This window comes from Cantharellus anzutake (assembly GCF_015039405.1).
Source record: "Cantharellus anzutake strain C23 chromosome Unknown EI90scaffold_94, whole genome shotgun sequence".
NCBI lineage: Eukaryota > Fungi > Basidiomycota > Agaricomycetes > Cantharellales > Hydnaceae > Cantharellus > Cantharellus anzutake.
In genome coordinates, this window is record NW_024067044.1 from 147,336 (window position 1) to 170,550 (window position 23,215).

General features: G+C 46.6%; 5 protein-coding genes across 5 annotated transcripts; 2 read left to right on the forward strand and 3 right to left on the reverse strand.

Annotated features, from left to right (window-relative positions):
- Positions 1-2,047: 2,047 nt before the first annotated feature.
- On the reverse strand, positions 2,048-3,108 carry EI90DRAFT_3020881 (uncharacterized protein; the record flags this gene model as incomplete). Its single annotated transcript, XM_039057569.1, has 4 exons — positions 2,048-2,162; positions 2,257-2,498; positions 2,712-2,825; positions 2,935-3,108. 4 exons carry the CDS (start codon positions 3,106-3,108, stop codon positions 2,048-2,050), a joined length of 645 nt encoding a protein of 214 aa, XP_038909898.1.
- An 11,475-nt stretch (positions 3,109-14,583) lies between these two features.
- EI90DRAFT_3082630 (uncharacterized protein) lies at positions 14,584-15,174 on the forward strand. Its single transcript, XM_039062019.1, is given in 5 exon segments — positions 14,584-14,795; positions 14,809-14,812; positions 14,844-14,898; positions 14,936-14,978; positions 15,030-15,174. The coding sequence occupies 4 exon segments, from the start codon at positions 14,610-14,612 to the stop codon at positions 14,967-14,969; spliced, it is 279 nt and encodes a 92-aa protein (XP_038909899.1). The 5' UTR covers positions 14,584-14,609; the 3' UTR covers positions 14,970-14,978; positions 15,030-15,174.
- An 18-nt stretch (positions 15,175-15,192) lies between these two features.
- On the reverse strand, positions 15,193-16,203 carry EI90DRAFT_2688991 (uncharacterized protein). Its single transcript, XM_039053468.1, has 3 exons — positions 15,825-16,203; positions 15,265-15,700; positions 15,193-15,213 (listed from the first exon to the last, which is right to left on the reverse strand). Exons 1-2 carry the CDS (start codon positions 15,939-15,941, stop codon positions 15,353-15,355), a joined length of 465 nt encoding a protein of 154 aa, XP_038909900.1. The 5' UTR covers positions 15,942-16,203; the 3' UTR covers positions 15,193-15,213; positions 15,265-15,352.
- A 683-nt stretch (positions 16,204-16,886) lies between these two features.
- Positions 16,887-18,062, reverse strand: EI90DRAFT_3082638 (uncharacterized protein). The gene has a single exon (XM_039062020.1). The coding sequence runs from the start codon at positions 17,795-17,797 to the stop codon at positions 17,309-17,311; it is 489 nt and encodes a 162-aa protein (XP_038909901.1). The 5' UTR covers positions 17,798-18,062; the 3' UTR covers positions 16,887-17,308.
- Positions 18,063-19,463: 1,401 nt separating this feature from the next.
- EI90DRAFT_2941237 (uncharacterized protein) lies at positions 19,464-19,757 on the forward strand (the record flags this gene model as incomplete). The annotated part of the gene is made up of 1 exon (XM_039055262.1): positions 19,464-19,757. A coding segment is annotated over one exon (294 nt), but the record flags the coding sequence as incomplete, so codon positions are not given.
- Between the last annotated feature and the right edge of the window lie 3,458 nt (positions 19,758-23,215).

Here is a 23,215-nt window from a genome sequence, read left to right on the forward strand (position 1 = left end):
CTAGCGGTGACTTGGCGCTCAATGGAGCGTACCGGTAGCGTGGGATACTGGGACTCCCAAAGGGAGTCACCCAGTGGGTGGCTATCGGTGACTTGGCGCTCATGTGAGCGTACCGGTAGCGGGAGTTGTTGGGGAAAGCAGGCTGGTGGACCAGTGCACGGTAGTGGGTGACCGTGGGAAGTGGGCCCGTGGGTGTGTGGCCAGGCATCCTGGAGCTGCCTGGACCATATCCCTCTCCTAAGGAGGTGGGATAGGCTACAGTTCCTGATAGGGAACTTCTGGTTGGAGGGGAGTGATTGCTCAACCACCCGGTGGACTGGTGGGAGCGGGCAGCAGGAGGTTGGGCATGGGAATGCCCTCCTTGTTGCGGTTTTGTCATGGAGAGGATGAATAGGGAGGTGGACATGGTTCTGAGGTTACAGGTTGAGTTTACAGTGGTGGCACAATGGTGAGGATGTTCAATTGCGGTACAAGGTTTGTGGGTTATGTATTCGATAATGAAGAAAGACATTTTTCGGCATCTGCCTTACACATCATATGACTTCTAACTATCTAATATAAAAGTCACAATGGTCAAGGGAAGTCCCTTGAAACTCAACAAATTCCCCAGCCAGCACCAAAACCCAGTGGGAAAGCTTGGCATGGGGTTTGACAGTGAAATAAAGGTGAAGGGACCAAAGGCTTGATTGTTCATAGTCACGGACCATAAGATTCTAGGTCCATTCCTATAACACCAGCATTACCCACACAGCCTGATCATTATCCCCAGACTGGCATGGACATTTGTTATATTTCCTTCTGTAGAGCGGCCCCGCTTTGCCAGGCATACTGACTTTATCATCCCCTGGGTAGCGAGTGAGGAAGATAACTTTCTTCTCTCACTTCCCCTCGCTGCTCAGCTGGAATCCCCATCGCAATCTGCTCTGCCAGGTTCCCCCATTGAGACTGACCCTGTCCCCCTCAGCCTCAGCTCCAGTGAAGGCTCAGGATCCCTCGACTTAGAGTCCAAGCAGCTCGGTACCCTGACAGGGACCAAATGATGAGGAAGAGGTCATCGATGAAGATGGGACACCAGAAAAGGCATCGTTTAATGCATTCCAAAGGCAGTTGGTCACTGATCTGCAAGATTGCAACAGTGGTGATGAAGAGACAATGTTGTCAGCAGCTCAAATTGAAGGCCGGGTATGTAGGAATCATACTTGCTAGTTGTTTCGCAGAAAATATAATGGCAATTTCTGTGTAGCAGCATTCCACAGATTCTTGCCGAAAGCGGCCCTCGAAGATCTTTTTGACTACACAGTAGAGAGAGCCTGGAAGGTGTTCTGGGTTGAGGGCAAAGCTAGCACTAGGGCTCAGACTCAGATGTTGGACCTGGAGGCTCGTAATGCTGCTATTCAGGGTGGAGTAGTAGCCATGGTGGAAGGTGTGGCAGCGAGTTGGGGTATCACCAATCAGTTGCCCAATTAGGAAGTTCAATACAATTTACATAATCATTTCTGTAATCCGCCAATGCCCGTTCGCTTTTGTCGACTTCAGTCTCAAACTAGTTTAAACTACCGATTAAAGTCAATTAAGACCAAACATTATTAAACAAGTTTAATATCTTTGATTAAACAACACTAGCTTGAACAGCAAATCCACTGCACAGAGTAGCACCAAACACACACACCTGGAATAATGTTGGAAAACACTGGAAGCGTTGTAACCCATTACAAGGCATTGTAATGCCTCTCAACAGCACATGCCATTCTAACGCTCTCAACACTGAACTCAATCGTTCCAACACTTCAAGGTGTTGTAATGCTTTCCCTGTTGAAGTGGCATTCCGATGCCCTTTGTCACGGTTATTGTTCCCTTTTATGGGAAGTTTTATTGCTTTAACGCTTTGGCCTTTGTTCCTTTGCGCCACACAGAAATATATATAAGTGTGCTCCATCATCGATGATAACATCTAATGACACTGTGATATCGTGCTCAGAGGATCGGGCTGCAATGCCACGATTATAACAGGTTATGACCCCCAGTCAACTCTGCCGCTCGTTCGATGCTACCGCTCTTTGAATGTTTTTGCGCTGTGCTTGCGCTGTTCTTTCACTATCTCCACTGCCCACATGCCCGCTATGGTCATTGCATCTGACCGTGCCCCATGCCGCCACGCTGTACTGATGTTGACACGTGTTTTTTTCGACATCACTTCCTTGCAACAACGAAGGCTGCCATGCCGCCCCATGACATGGACCTCACAGAGTAGTGCACCTGCTGGTGTGGGGGCGGCTGCTTGTGATCCGACTGCCTGTCCACTGCTTGGGCACCACTACCCTGTCACCCCCCTCCCGAATGCCCTGAAAGTGCCTGTGCTTGGCACTTAACCATCTCCGACCTTCCCGACGCGCGTCCGATGCCAATGAGTAGGAATCACGATTTGGAAAAATAAGAGAAGTTGTAGAGGTTTTTTGTAGGATTCGAACGACCTCTTGAACGTCGGGATTGATGGAATACTGAAGGAGATCGACGCAAAAGGACGCATTTTGGACGACCCAACTTAAAACTCGACGCTAGCGCCACCCATGAATCGCTGAGACTTGATCTTGAGCCCGTTCGATAGAGAAAAATTGGGTTTATCTGCACGCCGAGTTTGGAGGAGAGTGATGTATTATTGCAGGAGTTATTAGCGAAGTAAACAATGACTCCGGGTGCCTATTGCATCACACCTCCGTGTCCACCCCTTTGCCACTGACTGACACCATCACTGTCGCTGCATGTGAAATCCCCCCCCCACTGCCTATGCTGTCATTGCTGTTGCCGTCCCCCTCCTTGCTCTGCTGCTGCCGAGCACGTTATGTCCGGGCGCTTTGAGCAAGGGAGGGAGATTATGAGCTGATTAAGTGCTCAAAGCGTGGCTGTTGCTGGAATTGCCATTGACGTTGCTGTTACATGCTGATCGACCACTGTCATCTTTCCCTTGTATCCAACAACGCCACCGCCCATTGAGACCATTGTGCTCTGTGTCTGAGACGACGTGATGGTGATAACTCTTGCTGGCCGTTTGGCCTGACTGCCGTACTGTCTGAGGACTGTCTTTGTCTGACCCCCTGCCTGATCTACCATGTCTGTCCACACTGAGGACCCCCGTACTGACCACACGTTACTGCAACCACCTGTGTGGGGTTGTCTGTGCCGTCATTGTAAGAACTGTACTTGCTGTACACTGTAGGCGCTTTTTTGAGCAAGGGGAAGGAATTCTACTGCTGTGTTGCTCAAAATCGCTGCTGTTGCCGACATTACCTCCATTGCCACCCACCCCCATTTATGCGCTGTGATAGTGCTGTCATCCATCTGTCCATCTGCCCGTGCACTGTGTACCGTCATTGTGAAAGCCATACTCGCTGTATGCTTTGGGCACTTTGAGCAAGGGGAAGGAGTTATATTGCCACGTTGCTCAAAGCACTGCCTGTGCCATTCTCTGTGCTGTCCCCCTTGCCATTGCCACTGCCCACTGTCCACTGTCCACCACCCACTGTCCATCCGTCTGTGCACTGTTGCCTGTGCACTGTCTCTGCCATTCCCTGTGTCATTCCCTGCACTGTCCCTCTTGCCATTCCCCCTCACTGTCGAGCCACTGTACCTGCGTTGCCCAGTGGAGAAATAGTTTGATGTGTGGACGTTGGGTTGAGGGGAAGTGTTAGTGTAGCAACCCGACATTGCTGAAGTAGGAAAGGCCGGGATGGAGAAGAACTGGTAGCAATCCGATGTTGCCAAGAAAGGCCAGGACATCGGGTTGAGGGGAAGGGTTGATGTAGCAACCCAATGTTGCTGAAGTAGGAAGGGTCAGGATGTCGGGTTGAGGGGAAGAGTTGGTAGCAACCTGACATTGCTGAAGGGAAAACTGATATGTGCTGCCGATGATGCGCTGACGTATTATGCTGCCCTGCTTACACTGATTGGAGTGTCCTGTAACCCTGGACTACTCCGTGTGGGCTTGTGATTGAAAGTTGGGTGCTTGAGGATAGGCTCTGTAACCGCCCTGTGCCATGTCGTTGGGCTTGGAAAATCTCGCTGGAATGTTGGGCGCTGAAGGAGAGAACGAAGGAAGGTCAGTTGGGAGGTTCAAACGAGACCACCACCAAGCTGTTCCCTGGTTCTTTAGTTAGGATGGGGAAGTGTACTAGTGTTATTTATTGTAAATAAAGTACCAATCCGAGTGTTTTGGCTAATTCTATTTTTATGGGTTAGTTTTAAAGTTCCTGGGAATTGACTTACAGATAAACCGAGCCCTGCGGAGCTGTTTCTTTATTGAAATTTATTAATTTGTCTAGGTGTAATTCTGTGTAGCGTTGTTTAATTTGGATTTAAACTTGAATTTAATCTTCTACTTGGTGAAGTTTCAAAGATTCTATTCAGTTAATGAATTTGGATGGTGTCTGGAGTGTCCCTTGAGTTCGTTTTATTTTTGTCTTTATTTTATCGCTTGTTTTAACGGTAGCAAAATAACTGTTTGTGTTTACACTTTGAAATCTGGAGTGTTAACCAGCTCTCCTGTTGAAATATCTACTTAATATTTCTCTCCTTAATTGCTGCCTTTTACTACAGTGGCAATCTTAACTGTATATCACTTTTTCGCACTGGAGTGACAACCAGAAATGCTTGAGAAAAATAATACTCTATTTTCTTACTTCTCTAAGGGGGGCGAAAAGTCGCAGAAAGGGTCTCCCTTTTATACTCCTTGGGTCGCCTTCCTTTTTCACGCTCTACCTTCTATTTACAGGATTTATTTACAGTGTATTTTTCTCAAACTGAATAAAAATGAAATTTTCATGCTATAGTTCTACTGCGCTTTTGCTGCACTGAACTGCGGTTCTACTGCGGTCAGACTGCGCCTGGAATCCTTATTGTCCTTCCTCGCCTAAGCTATTTTAATGGTTAATTAGAATTTGTCTGCGCCGCATTTGCCGCAGTTCCCTATTTCAAATTCCCCATATTTCCCATTAAGTTCGCTATGACTCGGTCATACTGAATTCAAACCTCGCATTACTATGCGTGCGACTGTGCTGAGACCTTCAGCTGATTTATTCCAATTTTATTTAGTGACATTTAGTTAAAATGAGACTGAAATGATAAATGAGTGAATTATTCAGGTTTAAAACTGAAAGAAAAAGTTGCTAGTAATCAAGAATTACTCAAACGAATGTGTTATAGCTCTCTACTTCATTAGAACATCGTTCCCTAAAATTCCCGCCATGGTCCGTCGTAGTTTAGTAGTTTTCGTGAATTTCGTTCATATTCCCTGATTCCCCTTTGTATTATCACATCCTAATCCTCCATATGTATTGTTCGTTGTTATAGTAGGTCGTCCTCGAAGATATCATATTTTTATGTATTTTATTTAGGGCTCTAGACCTCTTGAAGCTGTCTTCCCGCGTGTTTTCAGGTTTCTAACTTCATGTCCTTGTATCTCATTCATTTCTGGATGTTTTCTCACGTTCTTGGTATCATAAATTTTCATTTATTCCCACCTTTCCAATGGTACTAAGGTTGTGTCCTATTTCCCTGTATTCGTTGAGTTAGCAAAAGTTCGCACGCACATTCGGTAATCACATGCGTCGTTCCCATAGTTGTTCGTATGCGGGAGCCGTTTTCGTTTAGTTGTTCGGGATTTATGATATGCGCGGGTGTTTATTTCTTTCATATGGGCTTCTGTGATTTATTTCAGATTTTTCCCTCATGATCTAAGGTTGTTTTGCACTTTTCGTGCTTTGTTTTGACCGGGCTCTTCCTTATTTGGACGGAAATTGGTCTTCGCGATCTGCCGAAGTGCGGATCTCGGTTCCGACGGCCGGTTCCCTGCGCATCGCCACCCTCACGTGTCATTACACATGATGTGGATTCCTATATTCCCGTCATGGGTATAACTTCACAACGGCTGGACCGTTTGGGCTGAGAATTTGCATAACTATAGTTTCCTATTTTTCATAATTTCCGTGTAAATTTCGTTGTATGTTTTAATTATGGATCCTACGCAATCATCGTCTTGTCCCTGAGCTCGGACTTTTGATGTCGCTATTCCCGTTATTGGATTTCTCATTAACGCATGATCCTTTTATTATGGAAATTTGGGAGGATTAAGAGTAGATCCTTTCCTTTCTAATGGGCTATCAAGCTTGTCTCGGTCGTTACTAGTTAATCTTCGCGCTTGCTTTTTAGACATTGTCCTCGTTTTGCAGGAGTTTTAGTCATATCTCCATCGTTTATGGGTAGTTTCCCCTGTAATTACTCTCATTGGTTCCGTTTGGGTGACATCTACATTTCCTATTATAAACACGACTTTGACTTTTGCATTAGTTCCTGAGGAATCTTTGTTCCGTGGTACTTCCATCCTTGCTACGTGTGCGGACGTGGGAAAGTAGTTTCCGTGGAGGTTCTCTGATTATTTTTATAGTCAAATCTTGGTCGATTGTCCTAATTCTTGGTTTAATATTTGCTATAAATTCCCCCGAGAATTCCGTCTCGTTGATGGTAAGCTTGAAGTATTTTTGTTATTTTTCTTTCTTTCGATTTATCGTGTATAGTCATAATAATTCGTTAAAATTCAGGTCCTTCTATGTTCTCATATCTACTTGTCGTATGAGGTTTTTGTGATTTATCTGGCATATTTCCATAATGGGTTTCCATAGTGTGGCCGTTATTTCTCCTACAACGTATAGTCATAAAAATTTGTTAAAATTTGTTAAAATTTGTTAAAATTCAGGTCCTTCTATTTTCTCATATCTACTTGTTGTATGAGGTTTTGTGATCTATCTGGCATATTTCCACAATGGGTTTCCATAGTGTGACCGTTATTTCTCCTACAGCGCTGTTGTGGGGACAACTCCGTGTACCGCAAAAAGTCGGATTCTGCGGAATTTGGTCACTAACACGCAGTACATATCCGCTGACGCTCCCGATACTCATTCTATCACTATCCAACACTCCATACACTCACTCCATATTTTTCCATATTTTCCCCATCATTCCCGACAGCCCCAAGCCAAATTCCCACGCCCAACCACGCCGCCAATTTCACCCCCTCTCCACATCTCAAGAACCACTGCACCAAATGGGATGAATAAGGGCTCGTTGGAAAGCTGGAGACGAGGAGGTTGCTGTCGGGAGGATAGGCGGGTGCTGTGGCGAACTGTTGCGGAGTTAATCTTCACAATTCCCATTTCGGACCCGTTGTCACATTTTCCCCATTCACTCATATTTCTTTTATTGTTTCTTTGTTCCCAATTGGATATTCATCATTTACGGTTGCCTAACGGCCCGTTTACATTCCCCCAGTCCATTCATTTCATTTCCAACATATATAAACTAGATAACAGCTTGTACATAACAAGTTAGTATTGAATAGACCCGTGAAGGGACAAGCAGAAGTTGCATCCAAGTGGCAAAGACGCCATCCACGACCCTAACGCCCCCCTTGAGATTGTTGCTCACATCTAAGACCCCTCTCATCATAATACTCAGCCTTGATGTCCAAGAGAGATGTAGGTGAGTGTTTGTTTGAGGTTTTTGCAGACTCAGTAGCACCCACGGACCAAAACCCGGCCCAACGAACCACACCCGCGCACACTACCACCCTCCCCCTTCTCTCTGTCTCGAGTCTAGGCGATAGACCCGTTACAGCGCCTGCACCGGATGCCCTCAGGATCCCCCGTGGGGACACCCGGATGGCTGCAGTTGTCTCTGAGGATGATGTGGCATCCGTCATGTGACTCAAGCCGCATGTACATAAATGTACCTGAAGTGGGAACCAAAGAAGTAACCTTCTTCTCACCTTTTCCACTTCAGTCTGAGTCGCCAGGGACAGCTGTCCCACATCGGGCCTGCCAGTACACATGCCCAATCTATCCCCTGCAAGGTCCTCAGCGCTGGGCGCTATACCCGGACCCCCTCGACCCCGGACGTGTCCCTGACAACTTGTCCCCACAACAATGTAAGTTTTTTAAACCCTCAGGGACTAGCCCTGAAGTGGTTGCTTTTTCAGGATTATGTTGATCCTCGTCATTGTCCGACAACAGCTGCTTTACAGTTTCTTTATGAACTGCTCATTCTTTTTTGTCACTGAAGATGCGACCTTGCCCTTGCAGGTGTGTTTTGGCACCATTTGTCAGGAACATGTCAGACACATATCCAGGTGACCCATGAGGCACACGAAGTTGTCCGGGCTCATAAGGTCGGAGGGGTGGGACTTTAGCTTCAGCAACTCGGGTGGAGTGCTGCGCTTCGTTCTTACGTTGGTGTCCCAATTTCAGACAGAAGCCTTACGATGAGGAGAGGAGTCTAGAGGGGGAATCCAAGTCGATATATGACCTAAGGTACATCCGGTGTAACCTACACGCATTATAAACACAAGTAACTAAATAGGACCGGCCCGGAAGGAGTGGCGGATCAAGTGCGATAAAAGGAGGAACAATAGTCCGCAAGCAGACAAAAGAGAAAAGGCCATCTGGCTGTCTAGCAAGCCGTCTGGCTGGTGGGTGGACAACAATGAAGCAGGCAACCTAGGTTGGGAGGTACGCACATGGGGGAGGAAGTGCGGATGAGGGTGATGGGTGGACAGATGGATGGACGGATGATGATGATAGCAGGCAGGACGGGCCAAGTGGCACTAGGACATGTTGACGGAAGTGATGGATATGTCGGGTCGTGACACCATTAGCGCTATTCAGTCAGCATGTGTAAAGTTCGATGTAAAGTTGTGTGGTTGTGTTTATTTTTTAAACACATCTCATACACTTAAAAAAGTGTGAGGTCTCAGGGGTCGCTCAGCACACTAGAACCATAAGTGATACAAAGATGTGTATAAAACAGTAGTGTGTAAGCGGTAACAGAAGTTGCCACTTAACCATGTGACTCTCTACATACAACTTTGTTACATGTGACCTGGGGTTCAGGGCTATTGCCCTCACATCAATTCACTGAACTTGCTGAAACACAACATGGCCGGAAGTGGAAGGTTGTTCAAGTGGACTTTCTGCATACTGTAGAAAATACCAGGTCAACGGCGGTTGGACAACATGGCGGTAAACTCTTAGATTGTATATCATAATATAAACATGTGTAAATACATGCGCTGAGGGCGCTTCCTCCAACACATACTTGCACCTGTGGCAGCATACCAAACAAGGAGGAGGTTGCTGATGGTGGTGCAATCCATTGCAATTATGCGGATTGCAAAACAGGCTGGGTACATGATGATCCATGTCTATTCTCACCATTGGCTAATAGAAGTGTCACCATTACAGTATCACCTTGACTGTGTTAACCTTAGATGAACACAGAAGAAGTGGACTTGTGAGATTTGTCAGATGTGGAAGCAAGACAAGAATAACTAACTGAACATCATTGAAATGTCATTATAAAATATATCTCATGCTTGTATTTACATTCTGGTGATCTAGGAGACCCAGAAACGGTGTTAAACATGTGCCCTTACAGGCAGAATCCAATTAATCAAGGTGACGTTGTAGGAGTGCATGATGGGTATGCTCAATTTCAGAAAGAAGAGAGAGGGTTTTCATACGAACCGAAAGAGAATTCCTGCGAAGGAATTGGTTGATATTTGGTGGAGAAATTCAAGCTGAGTAGTCCTCATGTGCGAAGTCCGTGCACTTGACCATGACCATGGGAACAAGGTCAAAAGTTGATGGAAGAGGACGATCTTGGGGTCATTGGGGTCATTAAATCGAGAAAAATGCCCAAAGACTCAGTGTTGAATTTCACCCTAACCGGTTCAGTGGTTGTGGAGATATTAAGGGAGATTCTGATTATTGGGCATCATGGGTGTCATGGGTGTTAGAGACCAGATGCGAGACGAAGGATATGTCTCCATGGTGGAGGGCTTCGGCCTCAGCAACTCAGACCAGGAGCGCTGTGCCGAGTTACATGTCCATGCCCTAATTTACTTACTGGCAGTGAGAACTAAAAGGGGGGATTAACTCTAGTCGATTTTATCACTAGGGTGTAACCTATCTACAGTTATGTATATATAGTTACAGCAAGGGCAGGCCCGTGAATGGCAGGACCAAGTGGAGCAGAGCTAATGGAGTTAAATGTTAGCCAACTGAATATTACCGACAAGTTGGGTTACAGGGTTAGCAGAGTAGTGGGCTATAACCCAGAAATGGAAAGGAGGGATAGGCCTAAAGGTAGACTTGCAGGGCAAGCAAGTGAATTGCCCAGTGGGGGCAGGAGTGCACTAGCAGATGTCGGAGCTGTCCAGAGGCCTTCGGGGTTCCGTACTTAGGGAAGCATAGGTAATATATTGAATTGGAGAGGTGGTGACCATCGGGGGAGGCGGAGGTGGTTGTGGAAACTGGAGGCTCCGAGGTTAGTGACAAAGGAGCAGAGGGGGTCTGGAGGACCAGAGGTGGTTGAGGATGATGGCCATGGATGGATATGACAATGGGACTATATGAACTATGCAGATGCTCACATGTGAGCCAGTCTCAGTGGAATTCCAAGAGAATATGGGCTAGTTAAATGATAAAAATGCTAAAGTCAATGGAGGAGTCTTGGAATTTTATTTGGTCCAAGTTTCCCTGTGCACAGATAATCAAGATATGTATCCTGTGTCTGAGAATTCCCATTCTCAGTCAATTCTCCACCAAATTTCACAAAATCGGTATCCTTAGAAAGCTATGGATGAGGAGAGTCGAATGGAATAAAGGGACAGAGTTTTGACGCGATATTGGGAGTGGTATTAGGAAGTTGGTGTTTATCATTTCAATTTTCTTTTGTTGTTTGGAAATTTATTCAAAGCCAATGGCAACCGAGCCTTACCACCATTGTTGGTGAAGGCTTGGCTTAGCCAAACCATATATTTTGGAGTCTTTTTCAGAATTGTATATTTACTGTATGAGTATATGTACATAGCAATTGATACCAAAACCAAGATTTCCCCCCTCCCACTACTTTTGAAGTCTGTGTACTTGGGTGTTGTGAGTGGCCACACAATTGGTAAGGGGCTATTGTGACCTTTAGGGAAATCCACCATGGAAAGAAGATAAACAAGAGCTACCAGAGTTATTTCCCCAAAATTCCCCCCCCCCCCTGTTAGATCAGGTGGATTCAGACGACTCTGGAGTGGAATCGGAGACTTAGCATGGAAGGACCTTGGCCTCAGCGACTCATGCGGAGCACTGTGCCATTGCTGGTTGTCCTAGGGGTCCCTAATTTCGGATCTAGCAGAGGGAAAGTCTCTTGGGGGGAAATCAAGTCGATTTCGGACTGAGGTTACAAGTTACTATGTACATTGTATATAAGGAGGGGTCCGGAATCAAAAGGAGCAAGGGTACTCTGAAAGCAGACAAAGGGAGCTGGAAGGAGGAACAACACCGAGGGTCAAGGGTTTGACTCAATGGTGTTTCCCAAAGGAGGAGTGAAGGGCCAAGGCCCAAGGAGGAAGGAAGGAGGATGGGAGTGGGGAATGGCCAGCTGACTGAATAGAAAGGAAGCAGCAGCCCAAATAGGAATGAGGGAGAATAGCGGAATTGAATAGGACAATGCAATAGTTGCAAGGTCCGAAGTAAGTCCGGAAAGTCCGAACTCAGAAGTTAAACTCTGGAATATTGGCAAAGGCAATTAAATGGAATGAGCTAACCAATACAATGGGTATAAGCAGAGGTGGGGTCAAAGTCCGAGGTCGGAGCTAAGACCGGAGGTTCCGGAGATGGAGACACAAACAGGATTCTGGAGCGGAGGTCCAGAGTCGGGAGCATAGGTGTTGCATGCTCATCCGGAAGGTGTTGAGGTTGAGGTTGGACCCGGAATGTTCCGGAGTCGGACCAAAGGTGGTATTGGAGCTGGAGGTGGGATAACCTCTTGGGAGTCAGCAAGGAGAAGGTGATGGAAGGGAAGTGGGGCTCCAGAGTCAGTTTCGGAGTTCCGGGAGCCTGGAGTGGAGGTTGGGATTGTATGGATATGACAATTACACTAAGTGCCCACATTAGGTGGAGGTGGTTTCTAACAGGTACAAAGGTTCACGTTCTACTATGCTACCCTTCTGATGAACCCTTAGGAGTTGTTCCATTCAATCTCAGTGTCATTCAAGTCCCCACCCCTACCTGAGGTTCACTTCAAGTATATCCAGGCCACTACTTGGACTGGCCAGATCTGTGAGGTTGAACAAATCTGCTGTGAGAGCAATTACTACAATCCAGAGAAAGTCAAGAGTCCCCTCAAGGTGAAACTTTCCAATCAACTCCTGCTTATCATCATCTGTGATCGCTTCGAATTTGTTTGCAATCTTGTTCTTTATCTTTATCAAAATGGATTGGCCAAGTTTATCGAGGTCTATGTTCAGCATGTCAACACAGCCCACATGCCTCAGGTTGTGGGTGGCCTCCTGGACGTTGTAGGCAGGATAATCACCCACACACAGACTCAGTTCGGATACCCATTCTCACGATTAGAAATCTACCTTCCATTCACGCGACAACTCGGTACGAATTTGGAATCCAAAAATAGTGCTAATTCATACGATTCCGACGATACCAAAAACATCCCAAATGGTGGAGAATTGACAGAGTTCTGCATTGGACAAGTTAGGCATGGCAGGTCACAAGCATGTGTGGGCATGGGAATCTCAAGCGGCAACCCAGAATTCCTGCCTCACTCATTCCCACAGTGTCTAATAAATTGGTAAAAATGTTCATTGGCTGCATAATAGTTCTATTCAGCCACATTTCCGATTTTGGCTCTTAATCACATAAATCCATTGAGAAATCACTTATTTTCTTATATTTTCATATTTTTGCCATCATTTCAGATATTGATCAATATTCTTTTATTGTTACTGTTACCCTTTTTTTATTATTTCGCCTAATAAGGGACTCAGATGCCATATGGCACCAATATCCACCATTAATTCTTTCTAAAAATAATTATTAGATATAATCCTGTACATACCAGATTTTTGAAAAGAAGTTCTCCCCTCCCCCAATTTCTCTAAGGCACGGACATGCTAGATTTGGAGTGAGTGTGTGGAATTCCAACAGTAGGAATAAGGGCAGTGGTCTAGCTCACAACAAGTGAGTAGTGGACACTGAGCCCGGACCTTGCAAGAACCCACCATGGAGTTCAAGGATTGAGTATAGTCAAGTCAAGTCAAGAGAGAAGGAGTTTGGCCCCCCAAGCTTAGTCGGCATAGAGAGCTGTGAGCCCTCTTTCAATGTTGACTGTGATGAAGTGACTATCAAAAGTCTTCTCACCTCTGTTATTGGGATTTTCCCCATCAACAAGCTCATCAAGGAGGTTTCATCTTTGTTCATGCTTTCTTGCATTCACCCAGCTAGTATTTGCCTTTTGCCTTTCTTGCACTTTTTTTAGGGATTTCCTCCTTTGGCATGTAAAACTTTATCCTTGTATATTAAGAGCATCCTGCATAGTACCCCTTGCACAGCATTTCCCGCTCCCACCCGATTAGTTGATTTTATTATCAGTAATAATTTTCCTGTTAGCTGAACAGACAGGCATTATCCCTCTGTCTTGTCTTTGTTTGCCCAGAAATTTATGACTTGACATGGAATTAGAGGATGTGGCATACAAGTAGGTTGCATATCTATGGTTATTCCAGTCTAGCTGGTCGTGAGAGTAATAATCAGGCATAGTGCAGTCGCCGACCCGTGAGAATCTGCAAGCCGACTTTGCTGATGTTCCTGATGTTCCCTTCACTGGCAGTATGGGGTCACTGTGGACTTGAATCCCCATCTACTGAGGATGATCTATTATGGGGAACTGCATGAAATTCTCGAACGACTTCAGAATGAATGACACCTCCTCACCCTCATTTCAGACAGTGGCGCTTGGATGCGGCATTATTGCCTACCTCATTTACTGCACTCTCCGACACTACACAAATTGTTGTGCTCGCATCTGTATCATGAGTTTGTGGCCGGTTTCATTGTGGAATGAACTCAGGCCCTAATTGGGCTACTATAGACCGCGGTAGCAAGCCTGCGAGGCCAGCTTTCGGCATGGATGATGATGACTAACCCATTGTACATACGTGCAAAATTCAATGTGTTTCAAATACCATAGACAGAGTGGTATGTTACGAAGTTTAAAACCGGCCTTCAACCCCACTGTGCATATGCGGTAATTTACCACCTTCAAAGTACCACCAAAACGTTGGTAAATGGTAAAAAACGGACCAAAACATGGTTTTTCACTACGCTTTACTTCCCACAGTGACTGATTATCCATTTTACAAGAGGGACGGTTTCAATATCCCCCACCTCTCCACCAGGGGATATCCTAGGGTTCGGATCAATTTTAGTGCAAGTTAGTTGAACGGCCCTGGTGATTTTTTTCCTTACTGATTTTTGGTTACTAGCGTCCATCAGGGCGCTTTGCTGAAGCCGGAGGGATTAATATTAATGGCTGAGCAATGCGCTTCGACAATGTGGTAACATAGTGGATGTCATGACCTGGCCTTTGATATCAGTCTCTTCTGCATGCTTGCGAAGCTGCCCTTTGAGCAGGTTGTGCCCTTCCGGTTCCTATATAAAGCCGTCCTTTGAGGGAACTAGTAACCGTTACAGAATCCCTCCAGGAAGAAACTTAACAGGATGTTCACGTTTCTGACCAAACTTCCCACCCTCGTACTCTTTTTGGCTGCGTTTGGGGTGTCTTTCTCGGCGGCTCTCCCGGCACGTAGCAAACCGCTCGAGCCTACTGTGGATGCATATGCCAGACGTTTGGAGCTGCTCAAGGGTCCGCTTGGCCCTAAGGGCTCAAGTGAGTCCCAAAAATACCAATTAATGTTCACGTCGTAGCTCACTATCAGACTAGGCGCCAAAAGAAGCGGCGGCGGCGGCGGAGGAGGCCAGGTGGAGTACGTGTCGTTGGTGATTTTACCATGCTTCCATCTCACGCCATTATTATCTAGTTGGCTTGAGGATATTCCCGAAGTTGGCCGTTCCAAATAGAGCCGGACAGTGTGTATTATATGCCGTCAATATTCTAGTAGGGCACTCATGGCAGCTTAGGTGATTCTGCCAGCATGACTGATCACGGTTGTGATTAATTTTAAGCGCGACATGGAGTGTCACCAGCACCTTTTCTTTACTTCTGCTTGACTGATAGAATTCTTTTGTCGGTTTGACGACACTTTGGTCCGGCCATATATGCGTACTTTTCTAGTTTTCGTCCACGAGTCTGGGGCAATATTCCCTTTTGATCCTTGTTAAGTACAACACATTGTGTTTCCGTCATGCAACGCACCTGTAATAGAAGCTTTCATCGATGGATCTGAGGATGAGTACGCACCCGTACAGCATTGCTTTACCAATTCACCTGTATTACAATGTAATCAATCATCACCGACGTCAAAAATGGGCCGCGCAAGCTCAATACCATGATCTCCAATTGCCCATCGCGGCGATGCTGTTCCAAAACGAAACGGGCCACACACCGATGATACCGATGCTAACGCGATAATCTGTGTCGTCTCTGAGAGAGAAGTGAAGGAGACTGGAGTGAGTGCAGCATTGTCATGAGCTCCGCAATCAGAAACAAGAGGGAGTACGTGCATGAGTCGTTGGCGCATCGATGCCCAGGAAATTCGAGGTCGGGGGTGTGCATACAAGTATCTCGTACAGTATGCCGTAGCAAATTTGCTTGATAAGCGGCATCTTCCGATGGACACCAGGATTTTAATCTACAGCAACCCCATACTAATGAATTTCAGTAAAACGTCTGATTAAAGAGCAATCAGGCAACTCACCCTAACAAAAGTTGCATCGCATTCCGTGCCCAAGAGGTGCACATTTTATCACCTCCACCCGCAATACGTGACTTCCCCCATCGTGGCATGACTTCCGGCAGCCATCTGATGATCTCACGAAACGGTTTAAGGTACACATTGGTGAAGTTACGTCGAAGTGGGGCATCAGGGACATTGTCCTTCTTACACGGGCTCCGGAGGATAGATGCGGGTAGTTTCAATGGATACAGTGGATAGTATGGTACGAGCACATACCTTCACTGAGGATTTCTTCCAGTGAAGCCGTGGCGGTGGTATGTGGAATGACATGATTAAAATCGTCAACCTCTCGCAAACCAAAGTAAGAGTGTCTGGGGAACGACACAATGGTCGAAAAAAGTCCTGCTCCAATAATCCTCCAGTGGGATTTTCCACGAAAATCCTGTTGCATCACATGGAATCAACTTTTCTCAGTGTGAGAAAGCAGCCAAAACATTTTCGCAACCCTCTATTCCGCCTACGTAAGCGGTCGCATGAGCAACCTTCGGTTGCCGACCCCCATCAGTGCTCATTCCTGGGCTCATTGATCTTGCAGATCTGCACGAACAGTCGGGCCGGTAAACTTCAAACGAACACATGCACAGCCGCAACCCGCGCCTCCGGCACTACCCATTGACCCCTGATCGGATCGGCACGAGTCATCGAACCCGACTTTTTTGATCAACTCCCTGATCCCGTAGATCCGGTAGATCCCTGGCTGGGAATCCATCTCTGGCCATCCTGCAAGTGGTCGTAAGCAGGTGACCAGCCTCTATTGCAATGATCGTTGTTTACATAAACAACAACAACAACAAAAATGAGCGCCAGGCTCAAGCTAATAACCGGCCAGTTCCCATTGGCAACACGAAGGAAATTTGCAACGACAGGGTAATGGCTCGACTGGATATTGGATTCTAGAGGATAGCGTGTAATCTCCATGCACAAGTGACTCAAATGAGTGAGCCGCCTGGAAGAACTCGGAAGGAAACTTTCAATCTGTAGGACGTGCGGCTCAAGGCTTGATACCCCTCCGAACCGAGTTACCGTTCAAAGTCCTTCAGAAGCTGCACGTCCTACTATTGTCATTATCGAAATGTACGGGCGCTAACACAGTGCATTATGGACTAAGTAGAGAGTTGATTTGAACGGAAATATAGGGACAAAAATATAACGCAACACAATCACGACTAGCGCAAGAACATAACAACAAAAATTACAGCGCTTGAGTACAGGAAAGGGATATTGCAGGTGAATCAAACGAACAATGTGGACAAGTGCGTCAATTGAAAGTGGGGGGCTTGTTGGAGAAAGCACCTTCGGATCCATAAGTGGGCGGAACGGGAGAATGAAACCCATGAAGCGATCCGCACGCAAAATGTTGGGCATCTGTTGAAGATGCAATTTTAAATAGGAGTTTTGTCGGAAGTTGTTAAGTCGACATGCTAGATTCAACTGCTGCATCGACCATCCATGAGCATCTCCTTTAACCACTGAACCTTCTCCTCAGCCTTTTGGCATCGAGTTCTAAGCCCCATCGCGCTCACTCTGAAATTCGGCGACCTGAGTCTCGAGCAAGCGGACATATTCCAGTTTTCGCTGTCGACTCTGACGTGCCGCAACGGTATTCTGTCGTCGCTTGCACGCTTCGGGTGAATCAGCTACGGACACGAGTTCTCCATCCTCTGCAGTAATCAGATACTTTTGGTCGTCAGACCCTGCAGACCCCAATCCAATTTCGTCATCCAGGCTGTCATCGTACAATCGACTATCCTGGGGCAATTGGAGAGGAGACAAGACGCTGCGGTGCAGACGTGGAGCGGAGTGGGTATCCGATGTGGGGCTGCCTCCTTTTGGTAGGGCCCAAGTGGAGGTATTGTATGGTGCAACGGATCCAGGAGGACGCTGATAATGGGTTGGAGCATCGACAGAAATCATATTATCGACACGAATGCCTCGGCGAATCCCAGTGGCGTGTTTCCACGACTTTCTAGGAGATTCTATCGATACTTCCATCTCATGTAGTTCACGGGCTCTATATGAGTCGATCCGTGGGGAGAGGGACTTGGTGGGTGGGAGAAGAATGTAAGAGGGAGTCGGAGTGACGGCGGTTTATATGGGACTGGACTGAATCGAGTCATAACATTTAGGCCTTGGACTAGCAAGCCCCATGGTTGGGCATACTGTGTGTAGTTCTTTTTATCCACTTCGGCAGGGAAAGGGAGGATGGTTCTCACTCTATTGGTCTGGTCCAGAAAGGCTCTTTTGATGAAGACTTCCATATTGGTTTGGAAGTTACACGCATTCTCTTCATTGTAGGCCGCATCTAGTGGCATGACTAGGATTGCGCCTTCTGTCTGCATCCATTCTTCGGCTCTGGCTGGGTTGGCTCCTTCCAGCAAGCGGGTGGGGCGGAGTCCGTGTGCGACGAATTTCTCGAGGTCGTGTCTGAGGGCAATCCAGTTATTTTTAAATGTAAGGCTATGGCGCGTAAGTGTCTCAGACTCGTGTTAGAGATCTATAAAATTATATGTACCTATGGCGTGTAAGTGTCTGCGCCAATTAGTATACAGTCAGATACTTTTGTAAGAAATAATAACGTCAATCTCACCTCAGACTCGTGTTAGAGATCTGAGGGAGAGGGAGCCCAAAAAGCTCCCTTCTTATACGCGAACTACGCCAGTGGTGAGCCCGTCACATAAAGAAAAATGGGGGTGTAAAGTTCAACCCCCAAACCTCACTTCCGCCATCAACAACTAGAAGGGCCGCTTACGCAGCCACGACCTTGCTTGTGGTCATCACAACATCATCAACTCCTCCCGCATCGACAATATTCAGTGACTCTTCAGGCTTCAAAACTCGCAGGGATTCTGAAGGCTTAATCGGTGGCGTGATTGGTGGCGTCCTGGCTAGCACACAAGCAAGTAATCGCTCCAGCTTGACTCAAGAGACGTTATTTTCAGGTGCTCGTTCATTTGTGTCCAACATAGTCTTGATGATCTCTCCCTGTGGGTCAAGGGCCGAGGAAAGGATGGGTTGCCCTCTGAATGCCCGTTTCCTGGGCCTTCTTTCTCACCCACTAAATGTCAACGCCATCAACATTAGGTTTTCAACTGTTGTGTGATACACTCTTATGTAAAAATTTCTCTCCACATTGCACCGCCTGCCAAAATGACAACGTTATTGTGCACGTCTCTTCCCTGCAATTTGAATACAATCATGGCTTGTGCCCTTTGTTATTCTGCCACGGGTTCTAATTCGAGATAATGGTAGACGAGCCAATGGCAACTGTTGTGGACTGACAACAGGTACGTTAAGGATCCAGTGTAAGGTCGGTTGAGGTTCCGACCTTGGTGTTGACTCCTACTATCCTCAAGCTGTCAGGAATTAGGCAGTATAGAGCTGTAATTTCGACAGGGGAGGAGAAGAGTGAAAACCTGTTTCACCCTTCCCCGCAATTTATATACATTGTTTACATCGAGAAATAAAGAGTAATAAACAATGAATAAAGAAAGCGTGCACAGCACGCATCACCACACATCCATTCCCTACATCCAGACACTCCGAAAAGAGTCGAAAAGGAAGAAGTGGCCAGAGATCAGGTGGATGTTGTCGATGGGAAATCGAAGACAGTGAAGCACCGACAACTGCCTATGACAGGGGCATATGGTTTCACAGATTATCTCAAGGCCAAACAATCTGGCATGTCATCATCGATCTTGCACCTCCACCAACAGGAGGGCTGACACCATTCAACACTTATGTGGCGTTATCGCGAAGCTCTGGCCGTGACACGATCCGACTTTTGCGAGCATTCAATGAGGGGCTCTTCAGACAACCAGCAAGTCCAATCTTGGAGGTAGAAGATGAAAGATTGGGGAAGGAGACGTGCACCGGATGGGAGAGGACTCAGATGGCAGAGTGGCAGAGTGGCAGAGTGGACAACGATCGAAACCACATAATCACGACCTTGTGACTAAATGAATGGGACATGTAAAAGCACATGAAGAGATCACGAGTCAGGATTCGTAGTAGCCAATGGGACGAGAGATCGGTGGGGTGGGAAAGTGAAGATTCCCATGAATTGTGGACCCAGAAAGTGACCTTGCAAGCAAGGTAATTAGCCCAGCCACCGCAGACCGCCGTTTAGCCACTACTTCAATTATAATTCTTTCTGCTTCGCCTCTTCAGAGTTCAGACACATGTTAGACACCCCTCTGATAATAGACTGGTCAACAGATGTGGATGTGACACAGACAGGAAAAATTATGGATGTCCAGGCTATACAGTTGGGCTGGAGCGATGCAAATGTTGCAGGTGTGTCGATGTCGTCCTTATCACATTTGCTCAGTTAAACTATCTTCAGAGCATACAACAGACACCGGCGGAGGAGTGAATAATATGCTCACTTTAATCAAACACTCTCGCGGGTTCCAGCCAAAGGCATGGAACCAGCTCATTTGTCGTATTCTCATGTTTGCGAGTCAAGTCATCCTGGTTGCTGTCATGTGCAGAACATGTCCACAGATAAGCTCAAACAGAAGGCTATGAAATGTAATGTGGCTCATCTTGGTGTCATCTCATCCCTGAAAACTCTGCTGTGGCAAAATTTGACCGACACTACCATCACATGCTTGTTGCCCCGAATGCATGCATGTCCAGTTTATCTTTCGAGCTAGTGCTGATTTGGTCTACTCATATCAGCCCTATAACTGTTATGGCAACCTCGACAGTGAAGATGACGATGATACGGATGATGAGCTAGACTGGTACCCCAACTCAGGGTTAAGGTTAAAACCTTCAAGAGCGAGGCTTGAGCCAATCAGAGAGCGAGAAACGGTCGTCTGGCTGGACCCGAGCTATTAGGTAACCTAATATAATGTTCATGAACGGATTGTGAACGGTTCACAAACGGTTTGTGTGACCCTCCTTGGACCCTGAAAGTTCATGAACTTTGGTTCATGCAGTTCACGTGAAGTTCATGCCCATCTCTAGGTGAAGGTGGTTGGGACAAGTGATACATGCCTTCTCACATTATTTCTGCCTTTTGGCGTTTAATGGGAGAGAAAGATGGTCCAGAGAATTGCCGCTTGGAAGGAGAGCCACTCTCTGCATGGTCGCTGACAAGGGGGGGTCCCTCAGAACAATTATCTCCACACAAAAGTCGCTTTCTTCCCGGCATTACTTCCTATCAAATGACATGCCAGCGTGAAAGAAACTTGGACAGTTGCTCCGGGAAGAGCAGTCGCATACTCCGTAGGGGGAATGACACCTTGGATCCCCTCGTGGTATGCATGTAATGGATTCGTTCACCACCTTCGCTCCTTGAACATGTTATCTCAGATGTGGATATTATCAGCTCACACACCAAGCAGATTAATGGAGCAAACCTGATTCGTTGTCGCTACCATCATCGTATCCATTCAGATTGGGTAGTCCAATTTTTACTTCGCGAGTCAATGTATGGTGTGCTGGGCTCCATTGGAGGCATGGTTCGAGATTTTAGGAGTCGGAAGGTCCCACAGATCGCAAGGAAACCTGACTATGGGTAAGCAATGCCTGATTCTCGTTGGTCACAACCGAGTGAGGATGGAACGGAGGTCAAATGTCAAAACATGTGATGTGTTCATAGGAATTTGCAATAGTTACATATTTCCCACAGCAATTATGACCTGGCAATGACCTTGCAAGCAAGGTAATCAATCCTGTCTGTTGTAAATGCGGTGTTCCATATATGGCAACCCGCTTCAGCGGTTCACTCGCAACCCAGATGTAATATAGAAAGAAGAGAAACTGTAACTAACTAAAATACACATGGCGCTCCAGCGCCCATATTTATACTTCTCAACAATATTCCAGGCTCTTCTATGCCCAGCACTTACGCAGGCACCTAGTAACCCCTAGAATATTCCCGGATATTCTGGTTCAGTTTCATCATGTGACTTGTATTCCAACACTGTCCTTGCAACTCCGTTGTCAGAACTGATTGTTGATATTCCAACAGTTATAGTCTTGGCCTTTCTGCTCTTGCTGTTTCATACATCACTAGGTCTTGTGTGTCATTTACATTTTCAGTGCTGGTGACTGGGTGCCAAGGAATAAATTTCGTGACTGGTGAGGCCACATTCTCGCAGGTGCTCTGCCTCCAGCAGTTGGCAGTAGAAATCCTCTGCCTGTTCATCTGTATTAACAGATGCTCTACCATTGTCGGAAAAAACCGAAATCTGTGGCAATGCGTTGCAATGCAATGCAACTGCCAAAACAGGTAGGTGGCCATGCAACCGTGGTGTCAAACACTTGATGTTGCAATGGCTGAGCCTGCATTGCAATGGCTAGGTCCATGTTGCAACATGATACAATAGATTTGTAAAATAGGCCCAAAAGTGAGAACCTGTCAGGGTTCAGCACCCTGCCCTAGGGTGCCCCAGACTCCCCAACCACTCCCTTCCTCCCATTCCTTCATTGTTGCCCTGTTGTTGCTTCTGTGTGTTGTGTATCCGCATGCATGGGATAGCGTGGGAACTTTCTGAGCGAGCAGCTTGCCCAGAATGTTCCCACACTTACTGGGCACTGCCACCTGGATGTTCCCTCCAGGTCACACTACACAACTCTAGGAGCTGTATAGTTGTGGGCATGTGACCCATTCCTTTATATAGCAACCATGCGGGGAGATGAGACCTTTACCCTTCTTCTCATCTCATGCCCCACATAGGCAAGTGTACATATTCTCTTCCTTTTACTATACATCTCATGCCCTGCATAGTGTGAGGACAGGTTAGATGGGGGTTGAGGTCAGGGAGCCTCCAAGTCCAAGGCCGAGCCCTGACAGAACCTCACCCAGGTTTCAAACAGACAACCTTCAGTGGAGGCCATTCCCATACTGGGGATATATTAATTATACAAAGAACTCTACTACAGTACTGCTCGACCAGTGAGCCCCTATATATACCTACCCTACCAGGGGTCTATATCAATAGTTATTGATATATGTTACATAGATGCCTGAAATAGAAACAATCACATAATTCATCTCACTCTCCTGCTGTCACTCCAGTCTGGTTCAGCAAGCAGTGGACACAAGCTTCTCTTGTTAGAACAGGTGGGCTCGGATGGTTCCGGAATGGAATCAAAGACTTAGCAGGGAGGGACCTTGGCCTCAGCGACTCAAGGGGAGCGCTGTGCCATTGCTGGTTGTCCTGTTGGTCCTTAATTTCAGACATGGCAAGGGTGAAGTCTCTAGGGGGAAATCAAGTCAATTACTGACTGAGGTACAACAAGTATGTACATAGTCTATATATAAAGGGGAGACAGGAGCAAAAAGAACAAAGGGGGTCCAAAATGGAACAAAGGTGTCCAAAATGGAGACAAAGGGAATTTGGGATTGGGAACTGCACTGAGGGTCAAGGGTTAGACTCTATGGTGCATCCAAAAGGA

Bases quoted from the DNA above. Each gene is read 5' to 3' on its own strand.
- EI90DRAFT_3082638 (XM_039062020.1), bottom strand. From the start codon at position 17,797: ATGGAAGTATCGATAGAATCTCCTAGAAAGTCGTGGAAACACGCCACT.
- EI90DRAFT_3082630 (XM_039062019.1), top strand. From the start codon at position 14,610: ATGTTCACGTTTCTGACCAAACTTCCCACCCTCGTACTCTTTTTGGCT. The intron at 14,899-14,935 runs CATGCTTCCATC...ATCTAGTTGGCT, and splicing joins CGTGTCGTTGGTGATTTTAC to TGAGGATATTCCCGAAGTTG.
- EI90DRAFT_2688991 (XM_039053468.1), bottom strand. From the start codon at position 15,941: ATGTCCCTGATGCCCCACTTCGACGTAACTTCACCAATGTGTACCTTA. The intron at 15,701-15,824 runs GTGGAGGTGATA...GGGTTGCTGTAG, and splicing joins GGGGAAGTCACGTATTGCGG to ATTAAAATCCTGGTGTCCAT.